At 37.3% G+C, this 27,636-nt stretch overlaps 1 protein-coding gene and 1 pseudogene across 2 annotated transcripts in view; both read right to left on the bottom strand.

The window, feature by feature from the left end:
* Positions 1-1,535: 1,535 nt before the first annotated feature.
* LOC144636138 (uncharacterized) lies at positions 1,536-15,887 on the bottom strand (annotated as a pseudogene). Its single transcript, XR_013567474.1, has 6 exons — positions 15,692-15,887; positions 10,301-10,500; positions 8,459-8,584; positions 5,130-6,689; positions 4,170-4,551; positions 1,536-2,715 (listed from the first exon to the last, which is right to left on the bottom strand). The product of XR_013567474.1 is annotated as an uncharacterized LOC144636138 (transcript).
* A 103-nt stretch (positions 15,888-15,990) lies between these two features.
* The window catches only part of LOC144636947 (uncharacterized), a 78,254-nt gene continuing 66,608 nt past the window's right edge, over positions 15,991-27,636 (bottom strand). The window contains exons 17-20 of the mRNA XM_078496142.1: positions 23,550-23,621; positions 23,220-23,291; positions 22,981-23,052; positions 15,991-16,272 (exon numbers count right to left, since the gene is read on the bottom strand). Of these exons, the coding sequence (XP_078352268.1) occupies positions 16,194-16,272; positions 22,981-23,052; positions 23,220-23,291; positions 23,550-23,621 (295 nt within the window). The 3' untranslated portion in view covers positions 15,991-16,193. The remainder of the gene's footprint in view (positions 16,273-22,980; positions 23,053-23,219; positions 23,292-23,549; positions 23,622-27,636) is intronic.

Consider the following 27,636-nt stretch of genomic DNA (forward strand, 5'->3'; position numbering starts at 1 on the left):
ACATCGGTTAAAAGGGACGGACCATTGATTTTTTTAAGGGGGGGGGGGGGGGGGATTTTTTTTAAGTCAAACGTTTTTTCCGTGTTGTTGTTTGTTCAATAAAAAAATTCCGGCCGCATGTTCCTGCAAACATTTTGTTTTTATGTCACCAAGCCAGTGGCCTCGATTGGTTTTTCACTTATGTATTACTGCACCATAATTAAAACCAAGTAACTTTTACTTGTGGCGCAGTTTATTGATGGTATAGTAAGTAGCTTCGTTTGACTGTCAAATATTTCTAGCGCCGTATTGGGACTAACTAAGGACACGATAAGAATTAAAAAATTAAATAGATATATAAAGTTGTAACACTCACTACTTATTAGTTAATAAAATGGTTATTTAGTTGTAAACTAAAATAGTTAATTAAGAACGCGTGTTGTCGGAAGTTATTTACACACAACCAATTTGTTGTCGTTTTGTTTCTGTAAAGCATTTATACTTCTTTGTAATTTTCAGCAACTTTGAGACAGAACAATTGTCCAGTAATGCTTACCATTCCTTCTACCAGCATGCACTGAAAATGGTTAACATACCACTTACCTACTGATGAACGTAGAGTACATAAGTCATACAGTGTCCATTGGAAGTAAAAGGCTCATCTCCATTAAACTTAAGTCCTGCTTCTTCGTTGCACGAACTTCTAGACTTTTAAAACTATTTTTTTTCTCCTCGCGTTTGGTGTGAATAGCGCAGACTTCATCGGAGAGTTTTAAAATACAACCAAGTGTCCATGTATAAAAAATATATGGCTAAAGCCAAACTGAATTTGACACACAGGTCTCTGATATGCGCATACAAACCATGCAGTTGTGCACTAAGGAAACAATTGGAAATTGTTGAAAGTGTGAAATATTTTAACCGTGATATAACTATTTGCATTTGGTGCCCACAGTTTTTATTTTAAACTGTGGGCGTTTATATAAAACACATTTGAAAAAGGAAAAAAAAAAACAATAGAAAAAGTTTTAAACAAATGGTCAGTTTACCATTTCAAACCAGTTGATGAATCTATTGGTCATGATTTATGAACAGTTGACAACCTACTGTCTGCAAAATGTTTTATTCGTTCTTTCTCATACCTGTAGACAATTTATTTAGACATTTTCACTCTTGCAACCATTTTTTGTTCATGATTTTTGACCCCCTCCAAAAAATATTACTCTGTCCTTATTTGATCAGATGCTATTAACTAAATAGCCTGTCTCCAGTTAATTAATTTTTACCTGAATATCCGGTAAAGTCACTCAGTAATGTTCATGAGATTGCATTGACTTATTTTGTTCTTGTTTTTTTTTTTAAGTTTAACTGTTGCTACAGATTCATACGGTTCCTCATGACCGAAGTTAGTATTTGTCAGGATACAAAATTTGCATTAAATAATCTTCTGTCTAAGGCTTCACTCCTCTTTACTAGCCGCTTTCACTTAATAAAAGAATCTGCATCGGTACATTTTGAGAATAAAATGAATTTGAGCCGTGCTTAAATACCAATAAAAATTATAGTAACTATAAAAAAATTGAATTCGTGCCACGGCTCAGTTAAAATATGATTCTGATACCCTTTAGAATTTTGTTTTACAAAATTCCCGAAGCGCATTGGTAAGATTGATTGAGAGAAAGGACAGGTTGAAACAAATTAGGAAGCTATCCTAATTAAATATTGTTCTCTCCTCCTTCCCGAGTTTCCACTAGTACTTCAGCTTTATTCTCCGTGACTTCTCTATTTTGATTAGTACGGGCTGTGAACTAGCCTGTTGATAACTGAATTTTATCGAGCGATGCCAGCGATATTTGAGCTGATGCAGGAGCTTTGCATAAAAAATAATCTGCACTTTGATCACAAATAAGTATACGGTTACGAGAAAGTATTTGGGAAGTTAAAGATCCCTAAAAAAGCAAGAGAATCACTCTGCTTCTCGATCGCGACTCGTTAAATCCTACGCTACTTTTGTTTTCTTGTAATTTGCTTGTGTTCTTTTCTTAACCATGTGGCGGCAGACGCGTGCGCACACCACGCACGTGTAATTCAACATTTTCAAAGCTGGATACTTTTTCGTGATGTTTATTATTTCTACTTTAGAATTAACCCAGTGAAATAATGGATAGTAATTTTGATGCTTTATACCTTGTTAACATACAGCTAAGAAACAAAATCAATGCATATCGTATTATACATAGAGAAAATTATTATTAAGATAAATAAGTTTTGTAATTTCCTTCTTCGTTCATTTCCGAATGAAACAGATGCCTACAGAGCAGTCTCTAAATGTTCTTCGTACAATAATCTTATATTTAATGATGCACGACCTATTAATGTTTCTTCTACAAGAATCGCATAGTTAATAACACACGACCTTTCAATATCATAGATAATATAAGAGTTAGTAGAATTTAACCCCGGCATAGATATTGGCATATGGAGGATATATCATGTACCTACCTAATCGCTTGTGCTGATTTACAAATTCAGCTGAGCTCAATACTAAAAAAATACTAGAACAAAGTTACAAAATGCTGTGAACATCAAGCTCAGCGCATGCACAGGTATTTATTGAAGGACCCGAGCACTAAAGTTCACTTCTTATTATTCATGTCAGTATATGCTATTTACATGTTCTCTGCTAGTTCAGTAATCCCAATTTCATCCGAGGTCTGAAGTTTGGAGCGCTGCGACCTGTAGAAAATACAAAACATTTTTTTAAACACTAATATTTTCTACAAAATACTTAGTTTTTCTTACTTTGCAGATCAGTGTAGTTCAGAGAGTTTTGCAAAATGTCCAGAAAAACATTGTATCCACGTCTTTAATAATGTGACCAAAAGAATGAAAAAATGATCATCAAAATTCACCATTAATTTATTGTATTTGTCACGTATGAGCATACTAAATTATCCGACTAATTGCCTGACGGGACTTACTGTAGGTAGCGAAAAAGCGATCAAATACACGAAAATAGCATAACGCTGTGCTCTAGTCTATAAACACACACAGAGCTCACATTCCTACACTTTGGTCTGACGAAAGGGTGTCGCTACGGCGGTTTATTTACCTTTATCGAATTCCTTTTCTTAATCGACTAAGTATAAGTTAGTATTTCCCTTAGAAACTAATAAATTTTCTTTTTGAGCCTGGACAAAGGTTTTCTGCAGTGTAAGAACCATTCTCGTCCCCAGAGTCGCTTGTCCCTTTTAGCCGGCTGAGCCTTGGGCACAGGGAACAAGTGGCTCTGGCGACACAGGATTTTATTGGCCAGATGGTTAACAAAGAGAAGGGTGAAAATCCCTAACAACAAAGGGATGTTAAAACGATTGATGTGATTTGTTAAATTTACATTTTCTTTGTTAAAGATCTAGCCAATCAAATCATGTGTCCCCCAGAGTCACTTGTTTCTCGTGCCCCATGAGCAAACGGCTAAGAGGGTCAAGCGGTTCTGTGGACAAACATGAAATGTAAAGAGTCTGAACTTTTTTCTTTGTTTTGGAGCTATTTGTTCCTTTCCATATTGTTTTGAGGTTCTTTCAAGTGCTCTTAGTCATTCTTTGTTTTACGTCACCGATGTGTTTCACAGGTTTTGTCACGTAAGATGAGTCCTAGCCGGTGTCCTTGACTTGCGTTTTTGAGCAAGACCCCACAAAAGTGTTGTGGGAACGGCCCGGTGGGACTATGAAGTTATAGGACTGTGAATGCTCGTTGTCCTGCCAAAGGGTGTAAGTTACAGATTTTGTTCTTACCTAGTGTGGTCAGGAAAGAACGCTTATATTTTTAGGTGTCGACGTAGGTCTCATGTAGGATTGCCATGCACGCATAGGAATAAAAAAGCTGTCTTTTGTGTTGGTGGTTTAGCACGCTTTAGCCACGCTTATATTGCTATCCTTTAGGCGGTTAATCCCAATTTCCGGACGAGCATACCCATCCCTTACATATTGGGATTCCCAGCGCTACCTGTGATAGTAATAGCTTCATGCTGTAGAAATCAGAGTTCAGGATCAGCACTGACGTGCTCTTTGGGTTGTTTAGAACAACATTTGACACTAAGAGAAGGATAGTGTTAGCCCTTATAGAAAGTGCAAAGTGTGCCAGTAATTGCGCAGTTGTGTGGATTCTCATTAGTGCCCTATAATACCCACACATACTGATTCTGATTTCCTTTCAATGATCCGTGTACCGCGATAGGAAGTGTAAATGTTTTTGTCTGTGTCCCTCGATGACATTTGTCGAATCTGCATTTTGTTTCGTTTAACTCCTTCTTGTTCTCGTCATAAGGTTTATTTTCCACAGTCGCCAGAGTGATGTCCATAGCCCCGCTATCTTTTGCCGAAGAGAAAATGGATGGTTTTTCCACTCCTCCTGTTTGTAGCTGGGTTTTGAGGACATTTTTACCCGCCATACCACGAATTTCTCCTTGCAAGTCATTTAGAGGGAGGAGCAAAGCCAAACAGCATGAAAAGGACCAATGTGGATTTTTCCGCCATTCATTGAGGTACTGATACAAGTAAACCAAGTACTGAACTGAAAAAATAAAAACTAATATGTATATGTTTTAAACAAAAGTTTGTAGTAACTTTCAGTTGACAGGAGCGCCAAAAAGGTGATTTTCTATAATGTTTCCCAAATACTTTTACTTCAGTGCAAAATGCTCTTTTTGATTAGAAAAAATGTATAGTGATAAGATAACAAACCCGCGGTAATGTGCATTTATTGAAGTCGTGGTTAGTTTAATCACCTCCACGTTGAAAATTATAAATTTACACGAACTTAATATAATGACGCCTTTATTTCCTCAACAAATAAAAAATATTAAATTTTCTGTGTTTTAAAAGAATATTTATTACTTTTAATAGATCTCACATGTGATTTTGAAATACTTGAAATCACCATGCCAAATCCATTGCGTTAATTTCTCCTGTGAAAGAGCATAGCTTCCTTCACTTTAATTTGGCATTTGATAGGCTTTAATTTTTTTATGATGAGTGAATTGACTTCATGTTACTATTTAAGTGACAGTTCATACTAGCATCATTTTCTTTAAGAAGGCTTGGCTGAACAGAATTACATAGCAATTTGAATGGCTTAACAATATATCTTACCAACAAGTAGGCCAATCACCAGAGAATTTGCTCCAACAATCAGTATCTTCATTATCACTGCATCTGTGTATCGGTCGATCGAGTCTGGTATATTTTCTGCTGGAATTCTACTCACAGCTCCAATTCCCAAGTTGACGACAGTAACGGCAAGGGAAGTTGACATTAACTTGTTCTCGAACGCGTCTTGTGTCGGTTTGACCCAGCAAAAAAGCATCCCATACATACCAGCGACCACCCATGCCAAGCCAATGTAAGACCGGCTCTCTTGTCCCACGAGAATGAGACCAGTGGTAAGGGTCACTTTGCGAGACATCTCAACTAGTTCCCAAAACCACGAGCGAGTATTATAGTTTTCGAAAAGAAAACGCAATCCTGCGATCATTTCTGTGCTGGTGACTGCTTCACTGTCTATCGCGGTTAGTATTTCTCTGCGGTATCTCCAAAGGGCAATGAATGAGGCGGTAGGTAGGGCAAAGATATATGCCGTACTAATGTATGCCACGATTAGCAGGTTGTTGTACTCTGGTCCTTGGCACCGTATGCTGTAGTCTGCTTTCAGGTACGCGCTACACGGCTCTTCGTTCTCATCTTTGCAGAGTTTCCGGCAAGCAAATGGCAGGACACTGGCTGTCTTGGAGCATGTGCTAAGATAAGTTACATACAGTAAGAAAAACAAATTCTTGTAAACAATCTCTTTTGTCTGTGAAATTTTATAAGACTTTTCTTCGGCTCCTAGGTCTTGCCGTCTTGAGATGATCATCTTGCGGACGCAGTAAACAATTCCAGAAGCACCTATCACAGTTATATTCATTGCCATCATCAGACACAAGTCTCCAAAGGCATCCACGCGTAATCCCGGAAAAAGGCAGTGGACTGGTGCAATCTGAAGTAAATTCATCTGGAGTATTCCTGAATACTTGGATATAACTTGCAGGGAACCTGGCCACTGGATGTAAGAGAACGCTTCCAGTAAACCATGAGTAACCTGGTAAAAGCCGATAACGATCTTAAGTTTGGAAAAAAACGTGTCTTTTAAAGAACGTTCTCGGTCCTTTTCCTTCCTTCTTTTTTTGCTCTTCCAGACCAAAAGGGCAACGATTATGACCAAGATGGCGGCAAAAATTGACAATTGTCCCGTTATCCACTTCTTTGATGGACATCTTGTGCATGCTTGAAACTGCTTGAAGTATCCTAAACTGCAAACACCGCAGACAGGACCTTCGTATCCATTTCCGCACTTTGAATCTAAACCACCCATGCAGGACTCTTCTACTGGGCACAGATATGGAGTCGGAATCGGGTAAGGGTATTGTATGGATAAATTATCTAACGCTGGTGAAGATGATAAAATAATTTTGATAAAATCTCGGTATCCCTGTTTGTATGTTTTGTTACGCCATTGCCACCAGTAACCAGATTTCAAAGAAGCATAATCATCCTGGCACAACAGTCCACCTTGCCCACATTAAATTTTGTGGCATTCCTCGAACAGGTGGGTTCGATAAAATCCTTCCAAACATTGACAAGCACGGTATCCAGCGAAAAAGTCAGTTTCTGTTCCTAGTGACGATTAAAAATAGTGTCAGCTTTGTTAAGGTTACTCAAGGCAAAAATTTATCATTTAAGACGTAAAGCCCACAAAAATGGAAAGAGCACTTCACACAATTGTTATCGAACTTGCTTTGGTTAAGTCGATGTCTTAATCAACCATATGTGTAAAACGGCATGTATTACTATAGTAAATAAAAGACAGGGCATACCTTAAGGATTAGGGACGGACCATTATTTTCTTGGAGGGAGGGGGGGGGATGAACAATTTTCCTCTGCAAACTTTTTTTTTAGTTTATGCACCTCTGCAAACATTTTTTTCGAAATTCTAACTAATTTTTGTTATACATATCGTGTTTACAAACAATTTATTTTGTCTTTCTAGGCCGTGCAAACTTTTTTTTTTTTTAATATTTTTCATCCCCCCCTCCAAAAAAATAATGGTCCGTCCCTTAGTGAAGAAATTGCGTTCTCGAAACTAAAAAAAGGTCAACTAAATTAAACGACTCGCTGCGTAAGTGGTACATCAAATTTTGCAAATTTGAACTTGAAGAGTTGTCAGTTGCAAATCACAAGTTATCAACAATTGAGTCTCCTTAAATTGGTCACCAAGTTTGTATTGCGCGTGCGCCAACCTCGGTTAAATAATCTCCCTCTATCCGCTTGTTATGGCATTAACAAGAAGAATTATTCCTTTCGAAGTTGATCTGTTTCTCAAACTCATTAATGATCCATCTGGTAAAAATAAAAATAAAATTGCAACCAAGCGTGGATTGTCCGATTAAATTTCTCCCTTCACCCCTTATTTTCATTTTCGATTGAGAAAGTATATCAAACACTGGAGAAAGTGCTTCATCACATTTAAAACACCTCAAGGTTGCGCGGAGTATTTTCAATCCTCTTTTTGTTATTTGGAAATGCAGTTTAAATATGGCCTCAGGTTTTTTATATATTACGTATTAACCGGGCAACCAATTGGCAAAATGTTTCGTCATTGGCATAAACATTGTCGATAAATTGTGCCTATTGTCTGTCGCCTTAAAGGTCAGCCACGGGTTTACCATGAAAGCTGACGAAGGGGTTCTTTGGACGCTTATTTCCCTTTCGTAAACGGTTGATGCTATTTTTGGTAAGTGAGCCTTTCATAATGGTCGATGCGATTTCTCCTCTAGTCAAGACCTGGATCAGGTCTGATAAAAAGTTGGCCTACAGCTAGATAAGGCTATTATTAGACTTAAGCTATATTTACGATTGGTAACCAATATGTATAGGGCTTGCTATTATAGATGCGAAAATTAAATAAGGCACCTTATATTATATAGTTATTTATGTGAATCTATTAGCCAAATTTGTTCAATTGGTAACGTTCCTTTATAGGAAACTAATCATAGAGCGATACTAGATGGCGGATTCGATACTGTGTTGACAGCAAAACTGGATTTTTTTTTAAATTTTCCACAATGATTTGTCAGCTTTCATGGTACATCGGTGGCTGACCTGTAAGGCGACAGACAATAGGCACAATTTATCGAAAAAAAAATACCACCTTTATTATTTACACGATTTTTTTTTGTTCTATTGTGACAACTTAAGATAAGGGCTCGCTAGCTGAGAATGCAAAACACCATTACAATAATGAAAGCTTGACGAGTGATCAAATTACCATATTTCTCCATTAATTCTCAGATTAATGTTCGAGAATACAAGTCTGCTTGTGTAAGCCACTTTTCAATTAAGTAACACACTTCTCAGACAATAAGATGGGTGTATTAATTGTTTACCTTGGGGACAAGCCTTGCAATCTAGCACTGATTTTCCTGGTGTTCGATCAAATGAGACATAAGAACCATTTGGACATCTCTTACAGCCTTGGGCCACGTAACCCAGAGTGTCAGAATAAAACCCACCTATAAAGAGAAAAGGAGAATGAATTAAACGGTTTTTGACAATGATGTAATATTATTTATTATCAATGATAAATAATCGAATCCGTGTTATAGGTAGTTCCCTATTTAAAATACTGAACGAATCTAGGTCCAGGTCCATACTTTTAACAGTGTGGTTTATTCCCAAGGCATACGTCTTAGACGTATCATCTCCAACAATGACAAGCTTTTGGTCAGATTAGACGAGCTGGCTGATGCTTTTATAATCAGTGGTTACAACAGAGGGTCGGTTAAACGTATTCTTAACAAGATAGCCTCCAAACCCCGGGTTCTGTCGTACAACATGAGAAATCAAGAGAACAAAAACATAGTACCTTGGGTTATTACATATGGCCCGGGTGCTAAGCAAACCAGGGAATTTGTTCTACAGGGCTCCAAGATCTTGGACAAATCACCCATTTGGAGGGATTTAGGAGCTCGTGTTATGATTTGCACTCGCAGGGCATCCAATCTTAGAGACCTTTTGTACAAACGTAAGGCTATTTCTTTGTCTGTTCCGGGTGAGAGCAAAGGGACACTTCCATGTGGGGTTAAACAATGTTTATCCTGTAATTTAATTAACCCCATCAACACCGTAAATAGTACCATTACAGGGAATTCTTTTCGTATTAATTGCAAATCTTCATGTACTTCTAGATCTATAGTTTATATGGCAGAATGTATATTTTGTAAAAAACAATATGTAGGTAACACAACCCAAAAGTTGCGTGACCGCATAACTGGGCATAGAAACAGCAAGGAGTCTGCCCTTAAAATTCATTTAGATTTCCATAATTCTACTTTTAACCAAACATTTAAGTTTGTAGTATTAAGCCATTCTTCTCCTGAGAAGTTAAATGAGTTAGAGTCCATTTGGATAAGTAAGTTGCGCACTAGTGAGCCTGATGGCCTTAATAGGGTTGATCCGTGTGCATTACGCACCGGCGTTACTTAATTTTATAAATATCTCGACACACCCTATCTGTACTGTAATATCATGTTACTGGTCGTTGCCATTTCAAATGTTACTACACTGAAGAGGACCGTTACGGTCGAAAGGCCTATGTAGTTTATTAAAATCGTAGCTGTATGGCGATACACAATTTGTTCTTTTTAGTATATTTGAATTCAAAACACCCTTGATTATTCATCAATTTAAGCACTTTTGCATATATTGGAGGATACGAATATATTTTTAAGCCATAAACTGACCTTTCATGTCAGTTTTAATCCGGTACATAGCTTGCAATGCACTTAACTTCTTATGCTGTTTTGAATTTAGAAGGGCACCCAACGAGGAAATTCTCATATCGTTTAGGCCCTTTTAAGAGAATATTTTTGTAAACTATCACAGTATAAAGTGTTCGAAAATAATAGCTGAATATTAACCCTCGGACGTACAAGCAAACTAATACCTTCACCGTAGTACAAGGGGGTGGTGGTTTGACGTCATAAGAAACGCCATGGATTTCACAATTTTCTAAGAAAGTCAGAAAATAACGGAAATTGAGAAAAAATCAAGCCAACATCCTAATGGAATGTAAAAATAAACGAATCGTGCAATTTTTGCTTACAATTTGAAAGAACTTCAATTGAGATGAAGCGTTGTTTGCCGACAAAACGCTTAGCTTTTGCCCCAAAATACGTAAAAGCAAACGACAAAGGCATCTTCCTCGTCTAGAAGGTTATAAAATATACCTGGAGGGCATTCTATGCATCCTTGGTGACTTTTTGAGGAAGGTTTCAGAAACGTTCCCAGAGGGCACGGTAGAAATAGATCATAATCCCCTTGATTGTCAGGTACTTGTCTAAAACCTGAGACCAACAGAGCGGTTCTTTCGGCTTCGTTTCCGTCATCGAGGACCTTGATAGCTTCTGTATGTGAATAAACAGGATACCTAGGAGATCGAAGTAATGTATCAATCAAGAGGGTCTGTGTTTCATCACATTTTGAGTTTAAAACATGACCCGCAGCGGAGTTTTTTTATGAACTTCGTGTTCGATATTTTTTTCGTAAACGAAACTAAAACTAAAGAGGAAACTGAGAAATGAAATTTATGCAATAAATTTTGATCATATTTCTATAACACCGACACGGTCAGTGCTTTTGTTTGTTTTTTCCCCTTAATTAAAGAATTGTTAATAATCATTTAAACGATGGCAACGTAAACATTGATAGCCTGCTTTCTTGAATTTAGTTTTCAATCGTAGCTAGGACGAGATATTTATTGCTGGATTTAATAATAATAATATAATGTTTAATGGAAACTCATTGCAGTAAAAACTGAATTACAGAGTAAAATACAAGGTATAAATATAAACTATTAATTACAATATATATAAAATATAAGGTTCTATTATAAACAAGCTAGTTCGAGATTAATAGCGAGAAGTGACGAAGTCCTGAGAACGCTTCGTTCTGCAAGACTTGATGGTGCTACGACTTGTGCCGGATCTTAAATCGTAGTTATGTACAATCTCCTCAAGTCGAGGCAAAAGAAAATGAAGAGGGCTATTTACATCCTAAAGTTTACAGACATACTGCCGGCAAAGATGTTGGCGCCGTTCTCTCATTTGTAGTATAAATGATTTGATGAAGGAGGTGAGGTGCAAACATTATTTATATTTAACCTTATTCAGACCCGGTAGTTTTGGGCCTTCTGGGACCGGGGGGAGGGCTGCAAAAGCCTCCCCCCATGTAACTTTAAAGCCGTTTATCCTACAATTACCAAATTATCATAGAATGATGCAGACAGTAATTCTGGCTACTGTAGATGTTTTGGTGTCACTATGACGTAGTATGACGTCATTGTGAAGTCGCATGTAGGATTTTGATGGCTGAAATAGTATTCTATTAATATTTTATCACAGTTGAATGTATGACCACAAACTGAAGAATGCTTCAAGGTTGGAAAAATATAACGCAATAATAAATTTACAGAGACAAATGGTCTGGTGACAAATTGTGTCCGTCATCTTGGATTTTGGAACTTTACAAAATGGTATTGACGTCAAATTAATATTAAATAAACTAAAGACTACCTTTTGTAATGCTATCATTCAAAATTAAGTATAAAAAACAAACTCCATTTTAAAACAGAGAAATAATGCGAAACAACTTTTTAAAGACATGTTTCGGCATGACTTATGCCATCTTCAGTTTATTGAGAATTTAAAATCTAGGGCTACCGGTATATATATACCCAAGCTACAAATACAAAAATAGAAATGTATACAAAGTAAACTTACAATAACAAAAGATAATGGTAAAGCCGTTACAAAGTGGCAGGTACTGCCAGGTACTGTCTAGAACAGTAATTACTCACAGTGTGAGCTTTAGACCGTTACTAATAGAACAAAAGATTAAAATAAAAAGGTGTTGACATGCTGCACTTGAGTGTTTAAATCTGGTTTTAAACTATTAATTGTAAAAGGCCTCTTTTAATTTAAGAAAATAAACGGTTTGAGCAGAATCCAAAATTTTAAAGCAATCAGATGTTTATAAATTTTTGCAATTAGATGAACTGTTAAGGTGTTTAAAAACATGTGAATTTTTGTCAGTTAAAGTATGCTCTTTGATCCTTGTTGAAAAATGACGGGACGTCTCGCCAATATAAGTAAGAGGTATCATCCCTCGGGATGTATATGGATTAATACCTCCGTTCTCGGTATTTATCTCTTACTTATATTGGCGAGACTTCCCGTCATTTTTCAACAAGGATCAAAGAGCATACTTTAACTGACAAAAATTCACATGTTTTTAAACACCTTAACAGTTCATCTAATTGCAAAAATTTATACACATCTGATTGCTTTAAAATTTTGGATTCTGCTCAAACCGTTTATTTTCTTAAATTAAAAGAGGCCTTTTACAATTAATAGTTTAAAACCAGATTTAAACACTCAAGTGCAGCATGTCAACACCTTTTTATTTTAATCTTTTGTTCTATTAGTAACGGTCTAAAGCTCACACTGTGAGTAATTACTGTTCTAGACAGTACCAGACAGTACCTGCCACTTTGTAACGGCTTTACCTTTATCTTTTGTTATTGTAATTTTACTTTGTATACATTTCTATTTTTGTATTTGTAGCTTGGGTATATATATAGCCCTAGATTTTAAATTCTCAATAAACTGAAGATGGCATAAGTCATGCCGAAACATGTCTTTAAAAATAGGTCACCAAGGGTGACATGAGTCTAATGCCGTATGGCATAGTGATACAGATTGCGCGGTTTTCGTAAGCCGGTTAAAATTGGTTAGAGGTTTGTGTTCGGGAGTTTAATTTAAAATGCTTATAGCAAGCTAGGGGCATCGTGGATGATTATGGATGAAAACGAAACAGTCATAAATGTTATATGCTTCACAAAATTTAAAGTATGAACAGGAGTTGATGTTACTTCTTCCGTATTGTCCGTAAAAGCAGAAACGATTAAACATTTGGACAAGATTGCGTGACGATTTACAAAAAGCATGTTCATTACAACAAGGGTTGAAGAACTTCACATCGTTTTCTTTCAGATTTTTCACCATTTTGATGATGACTCTTGAAACAGATTTTGCAATAAAAGCACTTGAAATAGTGACTGTTACTCCATTGTACTGTATTAAGCACTTAGTGACAGATTTTCCTAAAAACGGGTGTAAATGCTCACGTCAATATAAATAAATGATGACCTTTTGAACGCTGGAAACTAGGCAATTATTATCGAGCTACCATACACAGGAGCGAAGACTGTTTATCATGATGTACAAATTTCGCGAATCATCACTTCCATATCAATGTAACCATTTTATGATTTTTCTAGCTGTAAGAAGAACTTAAGATCTCTGAGAGTCGTAAAAGCATGAAATTCGATTTCAGTGTATGGCAAAGGCCGGGACAGTGTAATACTGCAAAGCGGCCAAACAAACGCATTTTGATTTAGTCGCGTAACTTGATTTACATTTATCCATGTACATCTTTTATTTTTGAAGGTTTTTGTTTGCACTGTAAAGAAAAAATTGGTCAAAATTCGAATGACTTAAATACAAAATACGAGGTAAAGTTTTCTATATTTTACTGACAAAATAAATATTTGGACGCATTGTGTAAATAAACGCGAGTCGCCGTCGAAATATTTTTTCTCAAAGACGTCTTGCTTTTTAAGCAAGACGAAAACACAAGTGCTTAACTGAACTGAAAACGAAGATTTATTTTCACAAAAAGCTTACAAATGTCTTAACTGGAAAATTATTACGTCCTGTTCAAGTGTTGAATAATCGTGACTTGAGAAAGAACTTTTAATTATGCGTGGGAACACGTGTCGCTGATTGGCTGTTTTTAATTGAAACTAATCGTGCGTGTCCGTACGGAGTCCGTTCTTGCAGCTGATCATTGTTTTCTACATTACAGCGAACGATTATCGATCCCGAACCATTCCCTTGGGATTGCTAACAGCTTTTTTCATATAACAAAGAGTCTAATGCGCATGCGCAAAGCGCACGCAAGCATTAGACTCAAAAAGTTGTTTCGTGTTTTTAAAATTAGTAATTTTACTAGTGCTAACAAGAAAATATAGAGAAATAATGCTGATCAAAACACCCAAAATTCAAATTTTGCAAAACATAGCTGTCAAAAAAAAGATTACCATGACAACGTCTACGTTAGTGGTCACGTGATACTTATGTTTAAATGTTGCCAAAACAATTTAAAAAAGTCGCCAAGTTTGGTGGTTTTAGCTTTAGTCGTTTTGAAGTTACAAATCTTCATTTTTTTTGGCGGCCCCTTAAAAGCCCACCGCCTCCCTCCTCCCCTCTGAATAGGGTTAAACTGATGGGGACATTACGTCAGAAGATTAACGAAAGAATGTATTTATATATTCTTCAATTTGTACTATCTATATGTAGTTATGTGATATAAGTAGGATAAAAAGCATCGTTGTAGAGCTCCAGTAGGCCGATCTCAAGAATGCAACTAACATCAACAAACTTGCAAATTTTATGACGTTGCCCTCTTTAAAGGGACTGTGTCACGATTTTTAGCCAAATTAAGGCATGGGAAAATGACCATCAAGTTTAGTGAAATATAAAAATAACAAAACAGTGAAAAGACATTTCGATAACACTAAAAATACAAAAGAAGGTGTGGATGGCCAGAAATGATGATTAAAACGGATTGCGATATGGGTTTTCGAAATATTGTTGGGCTGAACAGTTTTCTACCTTAGTCTCGTTTCCTTCTAATTTTATCGCCTTGGAGAAAAATCTGGTTACAATGAAGCTATGGTTTTGTCATTCAGATCCATAGAAGTAATTCCTTTGCAAACATTAGAATTCATAGCGAGTATGAAGCGAGTTTGAAGATGTGTAGCGAGTTTGAAGATGTGTAACTACAAAAGATATAAAGATATAACCACCAAACTTGGCAACTTTATCTAAAATTGCTCTGGCAACATTTTGACGTCAGAGATACGTGACCGCCAAATTTGACGTTTTCACGGCAACCGAATTTTGACAACTATGTTTTACAAAAATTGAATTTTGGGCGTTTTAATCAATATTATTCTGTATGAAATCATGACATTTGTGTTTTTATAACTTTGAATCAAAGTATCACATTGGCAAGTAGTAAGTTTAAATGATAAGTGAAATTGTGATTGGATAAAGTGCAAATAAGTGGAGAATTGGTTGCAAATCAAATACTCGGAAAAAGATTCTCCGAGTTCCCCAACTTGCGACCACTTCTGAACTTATTTGCACTTTATCCAAACCACAATTTCACTTATCATTTATTCACATTTACTATTTGGAAATATTTGAGCCTTGCAGTTAGCAGGACAAGTGTCACACATAAGAACACAGTATATGATCTCGCTCACCATGAGTCCCCAAGAGCTTAGTGGTTAGAGCGCTAACCGGTATTCTGGAAGGTCATGGGTTCGACTCCCTATTGGGGGAACACGGAAAAAACGTTTTTTCCGAGTTAGTGCCACCGCCGCTATTTCATTTGAACGTAACGCGACGTAACTTACGAGTCGCGCATCATTTCGGTTCCTATTCTAATGGAAGCAGTGATGGCTTGTAACCCCCCTTTTCGAAAACACTCACAGATATATTGTGCAGTTAGGGCCCTGATGTGGGTAAAACTTCAGTGTTCGTGCCGTCCTATTCCACATGACCCTGCAACAAATTAGTACCGCATAAAAGACAGATAAAAAATAAATAAATAAACGGATAAATAAAAAACCATGGGCTTAAATCGGCCTTTTTTGTAATGAATTTTGCGTCTGAGATTTGGGTCTTATTTTTTATGGAGAATACTTATTTTCGGGGGGGGGGGGGAGGGTGGAAATTTGATGTATGAATTCATATTCATAAAAACCATTCTGCTCTAGAAACAAAAAAACGACGTCTAACTATTGACTTAGGTAAAGGACTCATTCTCTTTCACTATTTCCCTTACTAGCGAAGTATTCAGATTTTTTTCATTTTCAAGCTTTTGGAAATACCAGAAAAATGAATGATACATCTCAATGCTAGAGAATCGCTGAATTAATTTCATATTTCTTTTAGAAGTTTAAACCGCCACTATTTATATAATTTCGATACGTCACAGTTTGAAATCTTGAACCCTCAGACCGACAAAGGAATCGAAGCACAGTTGTTTCAGCTTCGTCCGCAGCAAGTATCTACATTTGTAGAAAAATAATATATAGATTTAGGCAAGTCTAAAAGCGGAGCTCCCCATTTTAACAATGTTTCCATTCTGTTAAATATGCGGTCAAACTAGCCCATAGGTGCAAGACAAATTTAAATCGACCATCATTAAAATTAATTTCCTACGTTTCTTCTTAATCTCGAGGCAGAACAACTAAGAGTTTTTAATCCTCTGCTTTCTGAAAACAGAAAGAAATTTACATGCTGGCGAATGACTTACGGTACAACAAAACTATTAATCTCAAGGCAGAACAACTCACGGCCTCGTAAAAATTGATTAAGAGTTAATTCTCTGCTTTCTAAGAATAGATAATAGTTTCGTGATCCTCTTATCGTTTTGCTTATTTTAAAAGAGACGTCAATATATTTCGTAGACAAATATTCCCGTCTCTCTGTTGTCGGTATTTGCACTCAAAAGGGGTGCTCACGTACGCAAATTTAAAACTGTACTATCTGAGATAAATCGGTGGCTATTTTTTTATTTCTTACCGAGTCAGCCGAGTGCACAGTTTAAACAAATTTTAACGTATACTAAATCATCTCTATTCAGCGTAGCTATTTAGTGTAAAAGTTTGTATTCAGACCTCGCGCTCGGTGGGGTAAACATGAATGTCAGAACACGTTTAGTTCAAATAACTTAATTTTGTTCGAGCTTTCTGCTTTGTCGTCGTTTAACACTTCTAGAAACGTCACTTATACTGTATGAATTTTTTCTGCCGAGAAAATTTGTGGCTGAAACTCGAAATAATTTCACAGCAATAAGAAATAAACTCTCTTCTCACAGAGCATCACGGCAAGGCAATAGAATTCGACTTTATACGGTCAAAGAAAATCAACTTACGGCAATAGATGATCAGTAATGTAATGTTATGTTTAATAAAACTCATTGAAGTAAAAAACTGAATTCCAGAGTAAAATACAAGGTAAAAAAAGTAAACTATTAATTACAATATATATATACAATATAAGGTTCTATTATAAACAAGCTAGTTCGAGATTAACAGCGAGAAGTGACGAAGTCCTGAGAACGCTTCGTTCTGCAAGACTTGATGGTGCTACGACTTGTGCCGGATCTTAAATCGTAGTTATGTACAATCTCCTCACGTCGAGGCAAAAGAAAATGAAGAGGGCTATTTACATCCTGAAGTTTACAGACATACTGCCGGCAAAGATGTTAGCGCCGTTCTCTCAATGAAGTGAGGCCGAGCAGCCGTAATGCCTCCTTATAGTCGAGGAAAGGGCAGATAATAAACATGGCTCTCTTCTGGACTCTCTCAGGCCCCGTTTACACGGGTCCGGATAAATTTTTGCACGGATGAATTTTGTTCCTGGACCGCCTGTTTACATGGATCCGTGCAAATTCTGTTACAGATTGCAGTGGTGTTTACACGGATCCGTGCAAATTTTAGACCAGTCGCGGCATTTGAATGGCTTTTTTACGTCTCTGTTGTGATTGGTTATCGCTAATGTTTTAAGCCAATCATGTTGCAGCTGATGAAGTACGCGATAAATAAAACAAGGCGGCAGACAAAAACTTTGGCTTTGGCTTTCTGGCACGTGACTTTTTCCTCGGTTGGTTGTTTCGTAAGCTGTACATGCTTACCAAGAAATTCAAATGTGTAAGATGCCTCGATTGATGAAGAAGATCGGAAACAATAGCCATTTGCAGCAACGTGTACTGCAAAAGCCTAGCTAATCCAGCCAAAATAGCGATGCATGCTGCTGCCGCTCGTCTACTCATATCTGCAATCTACGTTTTTGCTTCTTTTATCTTAAATTTAACAAAATGGAACAAAATCTTTCATTTTCGATAAGCAACCAGGGAAAACATAACTAGATTCCAGGCCTTAACAGCGCTAACTGAGCAAAAAGTTGCACGGTTCGGGTGTTTACACGAGTTCGTACGAAATATGGAACCGTGCCGGTCACAAATTTGACCTGCTTTTTTCAGGTCCAAAACTTGCACACTTAGCCGTTCAAAAATTCGTCCACTTCCGCCGGTCCCGTGTAAACGCAAGGTGGAACCGTGCAAGTTTTTGTCCGTGCAAAAATTTGTCCGGACCCGTGTAAACGGGGCCTCAATATTCTTATCTAAAAAGTCAGGAATGTTCTGCCAGACAGGGGCGGCATATTATAAAATAGGACGCACTATTGTAACAAATACTTTGGCTAATGCTACCGGCGTGGCACCGCATTGCTTTAGTATCCTTAGGGAAAAGAGTCTTTTGTTCGCTTTTTTAACAATATAGTCTATGTGGTAGTCCCATTTTAAGTCGCTGCTGATGTAAACTCCAAGGAGTTTGTAAGTTGAGGTTCGTTCGATTACGTTATTTCCAAGTATAATAGGATTAATTACAAAATTATGGTCACTCATAAAATTGATTAACATTTCGTTGCATTTAGAAGGAAAAGTTTCATCTTTTGCTCGTTTGAAAATTCAAAAATATCGTTGGCAGCAAAGTTACTGAGCAAGCTTACACTATTTCTAGGGATGATTTCTAAGGCTGTTGTGTCATCGACAAACTTAATTCTAAGGTTCCAAGCACGTAGGAGGCTGTTCGTCATAATAGAGAATAGGATTACTCCTAACTTGGTGCCTTGGGGGTCTTCCAATCAGACACAGTGTTCCCGATTCTCACAGCCTGGGTTCGATTGCTTAAGAAGGCCTTAATCCAATTCACCAAAACGGGGTGCACGTCCAATTTCTAATTCCATAGCAGATCCATAGCAGAATAAAATCCATAGCAGAATAAAACTAACTCAAGGGGAATAAAAATAAAACTGACATGTAAGCATAAGCTTAAATGTACTCATACTTATTAAAGCGACTGAAAACAGCAAAGTATTTACGGATAGATCTAAGCCTTGCTGACCGAATCTATCGAAAATGCGTCCAGAAAGTAAGAACAACATGAAATTTTCTGTCATAAAATCAGGCTCAGAAGTTCATTACAGGTTGTTACCTTCAATCAGGTTTCTTCAGAGGACTTGATCCATGCATTGGCTAGCTTCATTTTAACACTATCATTTGCTTAAGTTATTGTATTCTTAATGATGACAGCCGTAGATTCAACCGCAAACAAAAGAAACAAGCAAACTGGACTTGCACATGAAATATCATTCGCAATTATCTCGGATCTTCTCGTAAATCTTTTTTGTTTTCCACAATTTCACGGAACATAGATGACTTTTGAGTACATCGTGCGAGAAAAATTTCAGTAAGAAAGTTCTCTGCATGTCACTCCTCGCAGATGCATTCAGCCTACACAGTAAACACCGCGTAACAAAGTTTCCCGCGTTTTCATATCATAACTTATTACACGGGTCCGGACAAATTTTTGCACGGACAAAAACTTGCACGGTTCCACCTTGCAAGTTTGGGACCTGAAAAAAGCAGGTCAAATTTTTACCGGCACGGTTCCATATTTCGTACGGACTCGTGTAAACACCCGAACCGTGCAACTTTTTGCACAGATAGCGCGGTTAAGGCCTGGAATCTAGTTATATTTTGCCTGGTTGCTTAGCAAAAATGAAACATTTTGTTGCATTATGCCCCTATTTTGTTACATTTTGTTTTAAAAATTTAAAAATTTAAGGCAAAAGAAACCCAGAAAGCAGTTCACAGATATGAGAAGACGAGCGGCGGCAGCCTGCATCGCTATTTTGGCGGGATTAGCTGGGCTTTTGTTGAACACGTTGCTGCAAATGGCCATTGTTTCCCATCTTCATCGATCGAGGCATCATGGATCGATTCCCCTGCTTTTCTTGCTTTGTAGTCTACAACTACATTAAGCAACAAATTAATTTCTTCATCAGACCACGTAAAGTTCTTGTCTGCCGCTTCTGCCGCCATGTTTGATTTGCCGCGTGCTGCATTAGCTGCAACATGATTGGCTTAAAACATTAGCGATAACCAATCACAACAGACACGTAAAAAGCCATTCAAATGCCGCGACTGGTCTAAAATTTGCACGGTTCCGTGTAAACACCACTGCAATCTGTAACAAAATTTGCACGGATCCATGTAAACAGGCGGTCCAGGTACAAAATTCGTCCGTGCAAAAATTTGTCCGGATCCGTGTAAACGGGGTCTTAGTTTAAATCTAACTGGAACGTCCATATTATCCAGTCGATAGATGATTAGGTCAATTGCTCGTTTAACGGTTACGGAAAATGCGACAACCGACCATGCAATGAAAAAAGAATTTTACCGTGTAGTGATCGAACGAGGGGCACATTTTTGCGTAGAGGCGCATCGAGGATTCGATAGACTCACACATAAAAAAACAAACAAAATTGAGCAGTTGGATAATAAAACCTCTTAGAAGTTTTGATGTGTAGTGTCGCTGTGTAGTTTTACCCGTTTAGTCCATCAGCTAGTGGGGTTGTATGGCTCACTTAAGGGGAACAAACGAAACTTGTCTAATATTACTCTTTGACTATTAAGCATCATAAAAATGTGTGATAGCAAGGATAAAACGGTAGCTTTCATTGTGTAAATCAAATTTGAAATTTGCTCCCATATCCTTCTTTTGGCCGCCATCTTGGATTTTAGATCAAAAATCCTTAATTTTTTTTATTCGTTCTTAAATACTTACTGATTTTTTGCTTAGATATATATTTGAGAGGTACTACATATTCGGGACATTATTTTAGCATTGTTTACGGTAATAAAAACAAAGTACGCAATAAATGAGGTCGCAATGTCCGCCATTTTGTTTTTTTCAGCTCGTTTTCCTTTTGCTCCTCAATCATCTAAAATAACAAAATTACCATAAAGGCTTTCCATCGCAATGCTACGTTTTTTCAAGTATACTACACCATTAATCAGTATACCCCAAATCAGATTACATAGCTACGTCCACGCATAATGTTAGAATAGGGCTCAGTTAAGAGATTGTTGAGTACAGAACAGACAGAATCGCCACACTCGTATAAAGTCCTTCTTCACTGCTGCTGTGCTTCTTTCAACTCTTCTGGAGCGGTGAAGGAATTACCGGAAAGGAATCAGTAGCTCTTCTCTAGATTGTGGCTTGAAAATTTCCTTTTGTAACATTAAGTTCGGTTAGTGTAGATGCCTCGCGTGGTGGGAGAACCTCTGGCTTTACTTTCCCGGGCGCCGTTCACTTTTCTCTGGCTTCACTTTCCCTGGCGCCGTGAATCTCATAGCACAACACATCCACACTCTGACACGTCTTCTCGTACAGCTGATACACTTATGCTTTCGTATCTTTAATGATCACCACGGATACTGCAACTCCTCCCCGCTAATCGCCATAGACGTACGTTTCGTACGTTGGCAAAGCTCCACTTTTCTGGTCTTCGCACCTCTTCCCTCTTATTTAAAGTACTTTGCATGTCCGTGGGACCATATGTTTGAAATAAAGGTCTGGGTTAGAAAATTACGATTGTTTTTAGGGGGATTTATTCAAGACACTTGAATGGCAATGGTATTTTATCTACGCGCTCTCTTTTCTTCGTGAAATAATTTTTAAATCTGAACTTTTTGCTTTATTTTGTGGTACAAACAGTCATATTGTGAACAATAATTAGCCGTGGCGACGTCACATATGACATCACGTTGTTGTTTTTAAAACACGAGAATGAACGAAATCATGTTGTTAGTTCCAATAAGTTTTAAATTTGCGTTTGAAAGCGATTCGTTTACGTTAAAAGAATGCAGGCAGCTTTGTAGCTTTTTCACCCCAAAAATCCAAGATGGCGGCCAAATTAAGAAGCGTATAGGGGAGCCAATTTAAAATTCGATTTATAAGTGAAAGCTACCGTTCCAACCTTGCTATCATACATTTTTGTGATGCTCAATAGGCAAGGATTAAGATAAGACATGTTTCGTTTGTTCCCCGAAAGTGAGCCATGAACCCAAATTTTCGGATCTCAGCTGATGGACTAGTTGTCTATATTTCGTCTTGCCCTGCGAACATCATTTGGTGTTTGTAATTTCCTTTATACTTTTTTTAAGATACGGCCGGGCAACCTCGTGCCCAGGCCTACTCCGCGCGTGCGTTCGTATGGCGACCCCCCAAATTTTTGGATTCCATAGATTACCATTTGTCTTCTTATGGATGCTTCGCTATAAATATTTGGAAGTTAATTAAAAACAGAAACAAAAAAAAAATAAAAACGAACATTCCAACGAAATAGTTTAAGAAAACAGACATGGGCTTTGTTTGTTTAAAAACACTGAAGAAAAGCCGGCGTTATGCCTTTGATTGTAAGTCTGTACTCTGCTCTACATGGAAGTTGTTGTTTTTCCCTCAGCCCTCCCAACACTTTTCTATAATCTGTCTCAATTTCTAATTTCTGAAATTTTGATGTAGGGTCACATGGGCACATTTTAAGAAAAATTGCTAGTATTTTTTTTTTACTATTACTAGTGCCTAGTCTTTTCTTTAGCTCTCGGTAATTCATTTTTACTATTTATTAGCATTTGTATTGTTTTTATCTCGCACATGAAGGCTGTAGGCTGTTACAGACGGTAATAAATATTAAAAAAATCTTTCTCCGGAGATTTTACAAGAAGGTTAAAAGTTGTAATCATCTTCACCCTAAAGCCACATTAATGAATCCGGTAATACATGCTTATTCAACTTAAACTTAATTAATATTAACAATAACACACGAGGAGATGAGCAACAGTAAAGCTGATTGGTTTAACTTACATTTTTAGACTATGTTTGCCAATTTTAAATGCCTTCGGTTTGATGGTCTTTAAAGGATTATCTGAAAGCAGGCTACAAATAGAAAGATAAAAGGAAGCTCAATCAGCTACAAGAATGACAACATCGCTCTCGTGAACAGTGGTCTATTTATAATTAAAAATGTTCACGCGAGCATATGTTCATTTGCTTTATTTTTGTTCTGTTTTTTTTTTTTAACTGAAATACAGGTAAATACTTACAGTATCCTTAGTTGATACAAATTTAAAAATGCTTGAGATGGAATATCTTCTAATAAGTTGGCACTTAAAAACCTAAACGTGAAGAATAAAGGATATAGAATATAAAAGTCTCTTCGTTCGCCTCCCCTTGTTTAACTTTAAAAAGGTTCAGTTGTTATCAATAAGAAGCAAAAACAAATCGCCAAATTTTGAATATCTTATTTTGTGCTTCTGTTCGATTTTCTGGTTTAAAAAAGCTCGTATTCTCTGTAAAAGTAAACATCTAAGAGAATATATATATTTTCCTCGCATATAAAATAAAAACAAGAAAACTAGTAGTATAACACGCACAGATATTTAATTTTCGTGGGTTTGGTAAATGTATCGCTTGACATTGTTGTTATCCTGTTATTCTGCAGAGATCTTACAATAAAAGAATGATTATTACGTTGTGTTCTATAAATTTATCAAACGATACTCAACATACATTTCTGGACACCAACAGCCACCCTCTCCTGGCTTGAATTGGTTTGTCACAATACAAAAGGAAATACGTGTATTACAACAGATAGGTTACAGAGTCGGCGACTATACCTACACTCGAATAACCTGGCAATGCTAGTGCAATAAGCCCTTCATGATCACCAATTAGTAATATAAAGTTGCTTAAAGGAAAAGTTCACTCCAGAATGTCCATTTGTTTCCTTTACGCCAAAAAATAGTTTATACAAAGATATGTTATTCACCAAAATTTCAGACTCCAACGTGCGCTATAACCCTACGAAATCTTTCTCAAACTCGACAACTGAACGCCGCCATCTTGGAGCTGGTAATGTATGCGTGACGTCAAAGAGCTCAGCCCGAAGTTTGGCGGGAAAATGAAAATACTCGAAACTCCTTGTTTCTTTGTAGTGGCTTTTGTTTGTCAAAATGCCTGTTTGTGCAGCTCCATTTTGCTCAAACAGAACTCCAGAAGATACAAAATATTTTCACCGTCTTTCAATATCTAAAAGAAAAATTGCTCAAGAATGGCTTATAAGAATGGGCAGTGACGAAAAATCCCTGCCAAAGCGAACACAAATATCTGTGTGTTCCGAAAACTATACAGAAGGCTACTTCGGAGAAGATCACGTCTCCTACGCGAAAATAACAACACAAAAAAAGAGCCAGACGTAATACCAACTAATGATACGTTTATGTATTTCACTTTTTACTTAATTTCAGGAAGGATTTTTAATCAACCAGAGAAACTCTTCTGATCAATATAAGATCGCAACTCCCAAAGCCAGTGAGCTTTATGTCATTTTATGTAGTTGACTGACTGAGCTAGAAATGTTTGAATTATTTCATTCTAGATCAAGCAAAATTTTATCTTAACTTATTTCTTGTTCGTATTTTCTCGATTAAACACGGGTCCCCGATGTAATGCCGGCTTTAAAAATGGCCATTCTGGAGTGAACATCTCCTTTAAGGTGATTCCACTGAAATAAAAGGAGTATTAAAAATTTTCTGAAACTTGGTCCAGGTAACAATTATGTTATGAGCATTAAAAAAATGAAATAAAAATGGGGGTCACCGCGCTAGTTTTTGTGTAAAATGGATGGGCATTATAGCAAATTTACGACCCGCGAGATATATATTAGGAACCCTAGTAATCCAAATGGGGATCGCTATTGTTTCCAGAAAAAAACATTTTTGCATTAAGGAATTAGTCCAGTTCAACAAAATAAACTTTGATCTTATATTAAAAACTGTTCTTATTGTACAAGAATTAAGATAAGGAAAGAAATTTAAGATTTGCTTCGTGCGCACGTTAACGGCATTACCTAAAAACGTGTTTTTTACGACATTAAAATTAAAATATCTCAATGTAGAATTTTAAACTTTTTTTAAAATCGCGATATTAGTCCATCAGCTAGTGGGGTTGTATGGCTCACTTAATGGGAACAAACGAAACTTGTCTAATATTACTCTTTGACTATTAAGCATCATAAAAATGTGTGATAGCAAGGATAAAACGGTAGCTTTCACTGTGTAAATCAAATTTGAAACTTGCTCCCATATCCTTCTTTTGGCCGCCATCTTGGATTTTAGATCAAAAATCCTTAATTTTTTTTATTCGTTCTTAAATACTTACTGATTTTTTGCTTAGATATATATTTGAGAGGTACTACATATTCGGGACATTATTTTAGCATTGTTTACGGTAATAAAAACAAAGTACGCAATAAATGAGGTCGCAATGTCCGCCATTTTGTTTTTTTCAGCTCATTTTCCTTTTGCTCCTCAATCATCTAAAATAACAAAATTACCATAAAGGCTTTCCATCGCAATGCTACGTTTTTTCAAGTATACTACACCATTAATCAGTATACCCCAAATCAGATTACATAGCTACGTCCACGCATAATGTTAGAATAGGGCTCAGTTAAGAGATTGTTGAGTACAGAACAGACAGAATCGCCACACTCGTATAAAGTCCTTCTTCACTGCTGCTGTGCTTCTTTCAACTCTTCTGGAGCGGTGAAGGAATTACCGGAAAGGAATCAGTAGCTCTTCTCTAGATTGTGGCTTGAAAATTTCCTTTTGTAACATTAAGTTCGGTTAGTGTAGATGCCTCGCGTGGTGGGAGAACCTCTGGCTTTACTTTCCCGGGCGCCGTTCACTTTTCTCTGGCTTCACTTTCCCTGGCGCCGTGAATCTCATAGCACAACACATCAACACTCTGACACGTCTTCTCGTACAGCTGATACACTTATGCTTTCGTATCTTTAATGATCACCACGGATACTGCAACTCCTCCCCGCTAATCGCCATAGACGTACGTTTCGTACGTTGGCAAAGCTCCACTTTTCTGGTCTTCGCACCTCTTCCCTCTTATTTAAAGTACTTTGCATGTCCGTGGGACCATATGTTTGAAATAAAGGTCTGGGTTAGAAAATTACGATTGTTTTTAGGGGGATTTATTCAAGACACTTGAATGGCAATGGTATTTTATCTACGCCCTCTCTTTTCTTCGTGAAATAATTTTTAAATCTGAACTTTTTGCTTTATTTTGTGGTACAAACAGTCATATTGTGAACAATAATTAGCCGTGGCGACGTCACATATGACATCACGTTGTTGTTTTTAAAACACGAGAATGAACGAAATCATGTTGTTAGTTCCAATAAGTTTTAAATTTGCGTTTGAAAGCGATTCGTTTACGTTAAAAGAATGCAGGCAGCTTTGTAGCTTTTTCACCCCAAAAATCCAAGATGGCGGCCAAATTAAGAAGCGTATAGGGGAGCCAATTTAAAATTCGATTTATAAGTGAAAGCTACCGTTCCAACCTTGCTATTGTTGCCAGGCAGAAGAACCGACAATAAATCCACCAATGTCCTTTTATTTGGCTGTCTACTCGAATAATACAGTAACCGATCGAACAAACACACTAACAACAGATCGACCGAATTCGCACGAGGTTTTAACCTCGTTCCCAGGTTCTCTCGTTCCAAGGTTCTTACGTCACTTATATAACGTCACACACTCCCCGACTTTGAAAATGTCCTCCGGGACATTTGCTACTGCAATGTTCAGTGGAGTTCTGAGCTCCCATAAAGATATGCCACATTAATAATATTCTCACTCTCATTGCTTGTCTTCCTTGCATTATGTGGGTTGATCAGGCCCAATGTCAGCAACTTCATACAAACAAAACTTAGGAAAATACAAATCTTGAAAAATCTATCCATGTTCACTCATAACTTAAAGATGGCACAGTCATAGTTCTTGAATAACTATATCACTTATTTGCCCATTTGCAAGGCATGGCAGCACAAAAGAAAAGACTAATAATTCCACAAATAATACAATAAATATCTGTTCAACAACAACGTCATTAAGAGTCTTAAACAGTCAATAAATCTGGATGCATCACGCGTACATCATCTGCATATAGGGTGGGTACACCAAAGGAACATAACAGGGTGGTGCATGGTACTGGTGTGTAGGTAACATCTTTGGTGGTTGGAAAGGTGGATACCACCATCCAGGTACAAGATTGGAACCAGTTTGAACACTGCATATGGTTGGCTGTCCCAGGGTATTGTATGTAAACATCCTTGGTGGCTGACGAACACGCTGGGGCCGATTTGGTTCTGAAACTTGTTCTGGTTCTGGCTGCTGTTCTGGTCTAGGATCCAACTCTAGCTGTTGGTCTAGTTCAGGATCCAATTCTGGCTGTTGTTCTGGTTGGAATTCTTGACCTGGTTCAAGCTCTTGTTCCGGTTCAGGGGTGCTTGCTGAAGTCTCATCATGGTTTGGTCCTTCCTCCACTCCTTCAGGCATGGCTCCATCCTCAGCATATTCTGAGTGTTCTTCGCTAACTTCCTCAGGTCCTGTCGTAGATGTTAGAAGTGGCAGTGTGTCCAAATCTCTGGGTACCAGGCCAGGTAGG

Source organism: Oculina patagonica, chromosome 13, assembly GCF_052425735.1.
Source record: "Oculina patagonica isolate OP01 chromosome 13, crgOcupat, whole genome shotgun sequence".
Taxonomy (NCBI): domain Eukaryota; kingdom Metazoa; phylum Cnidaria; class Anthozoa; order Scleractinia; family Oculinidae; genus Oculina; species Oculina patagonica.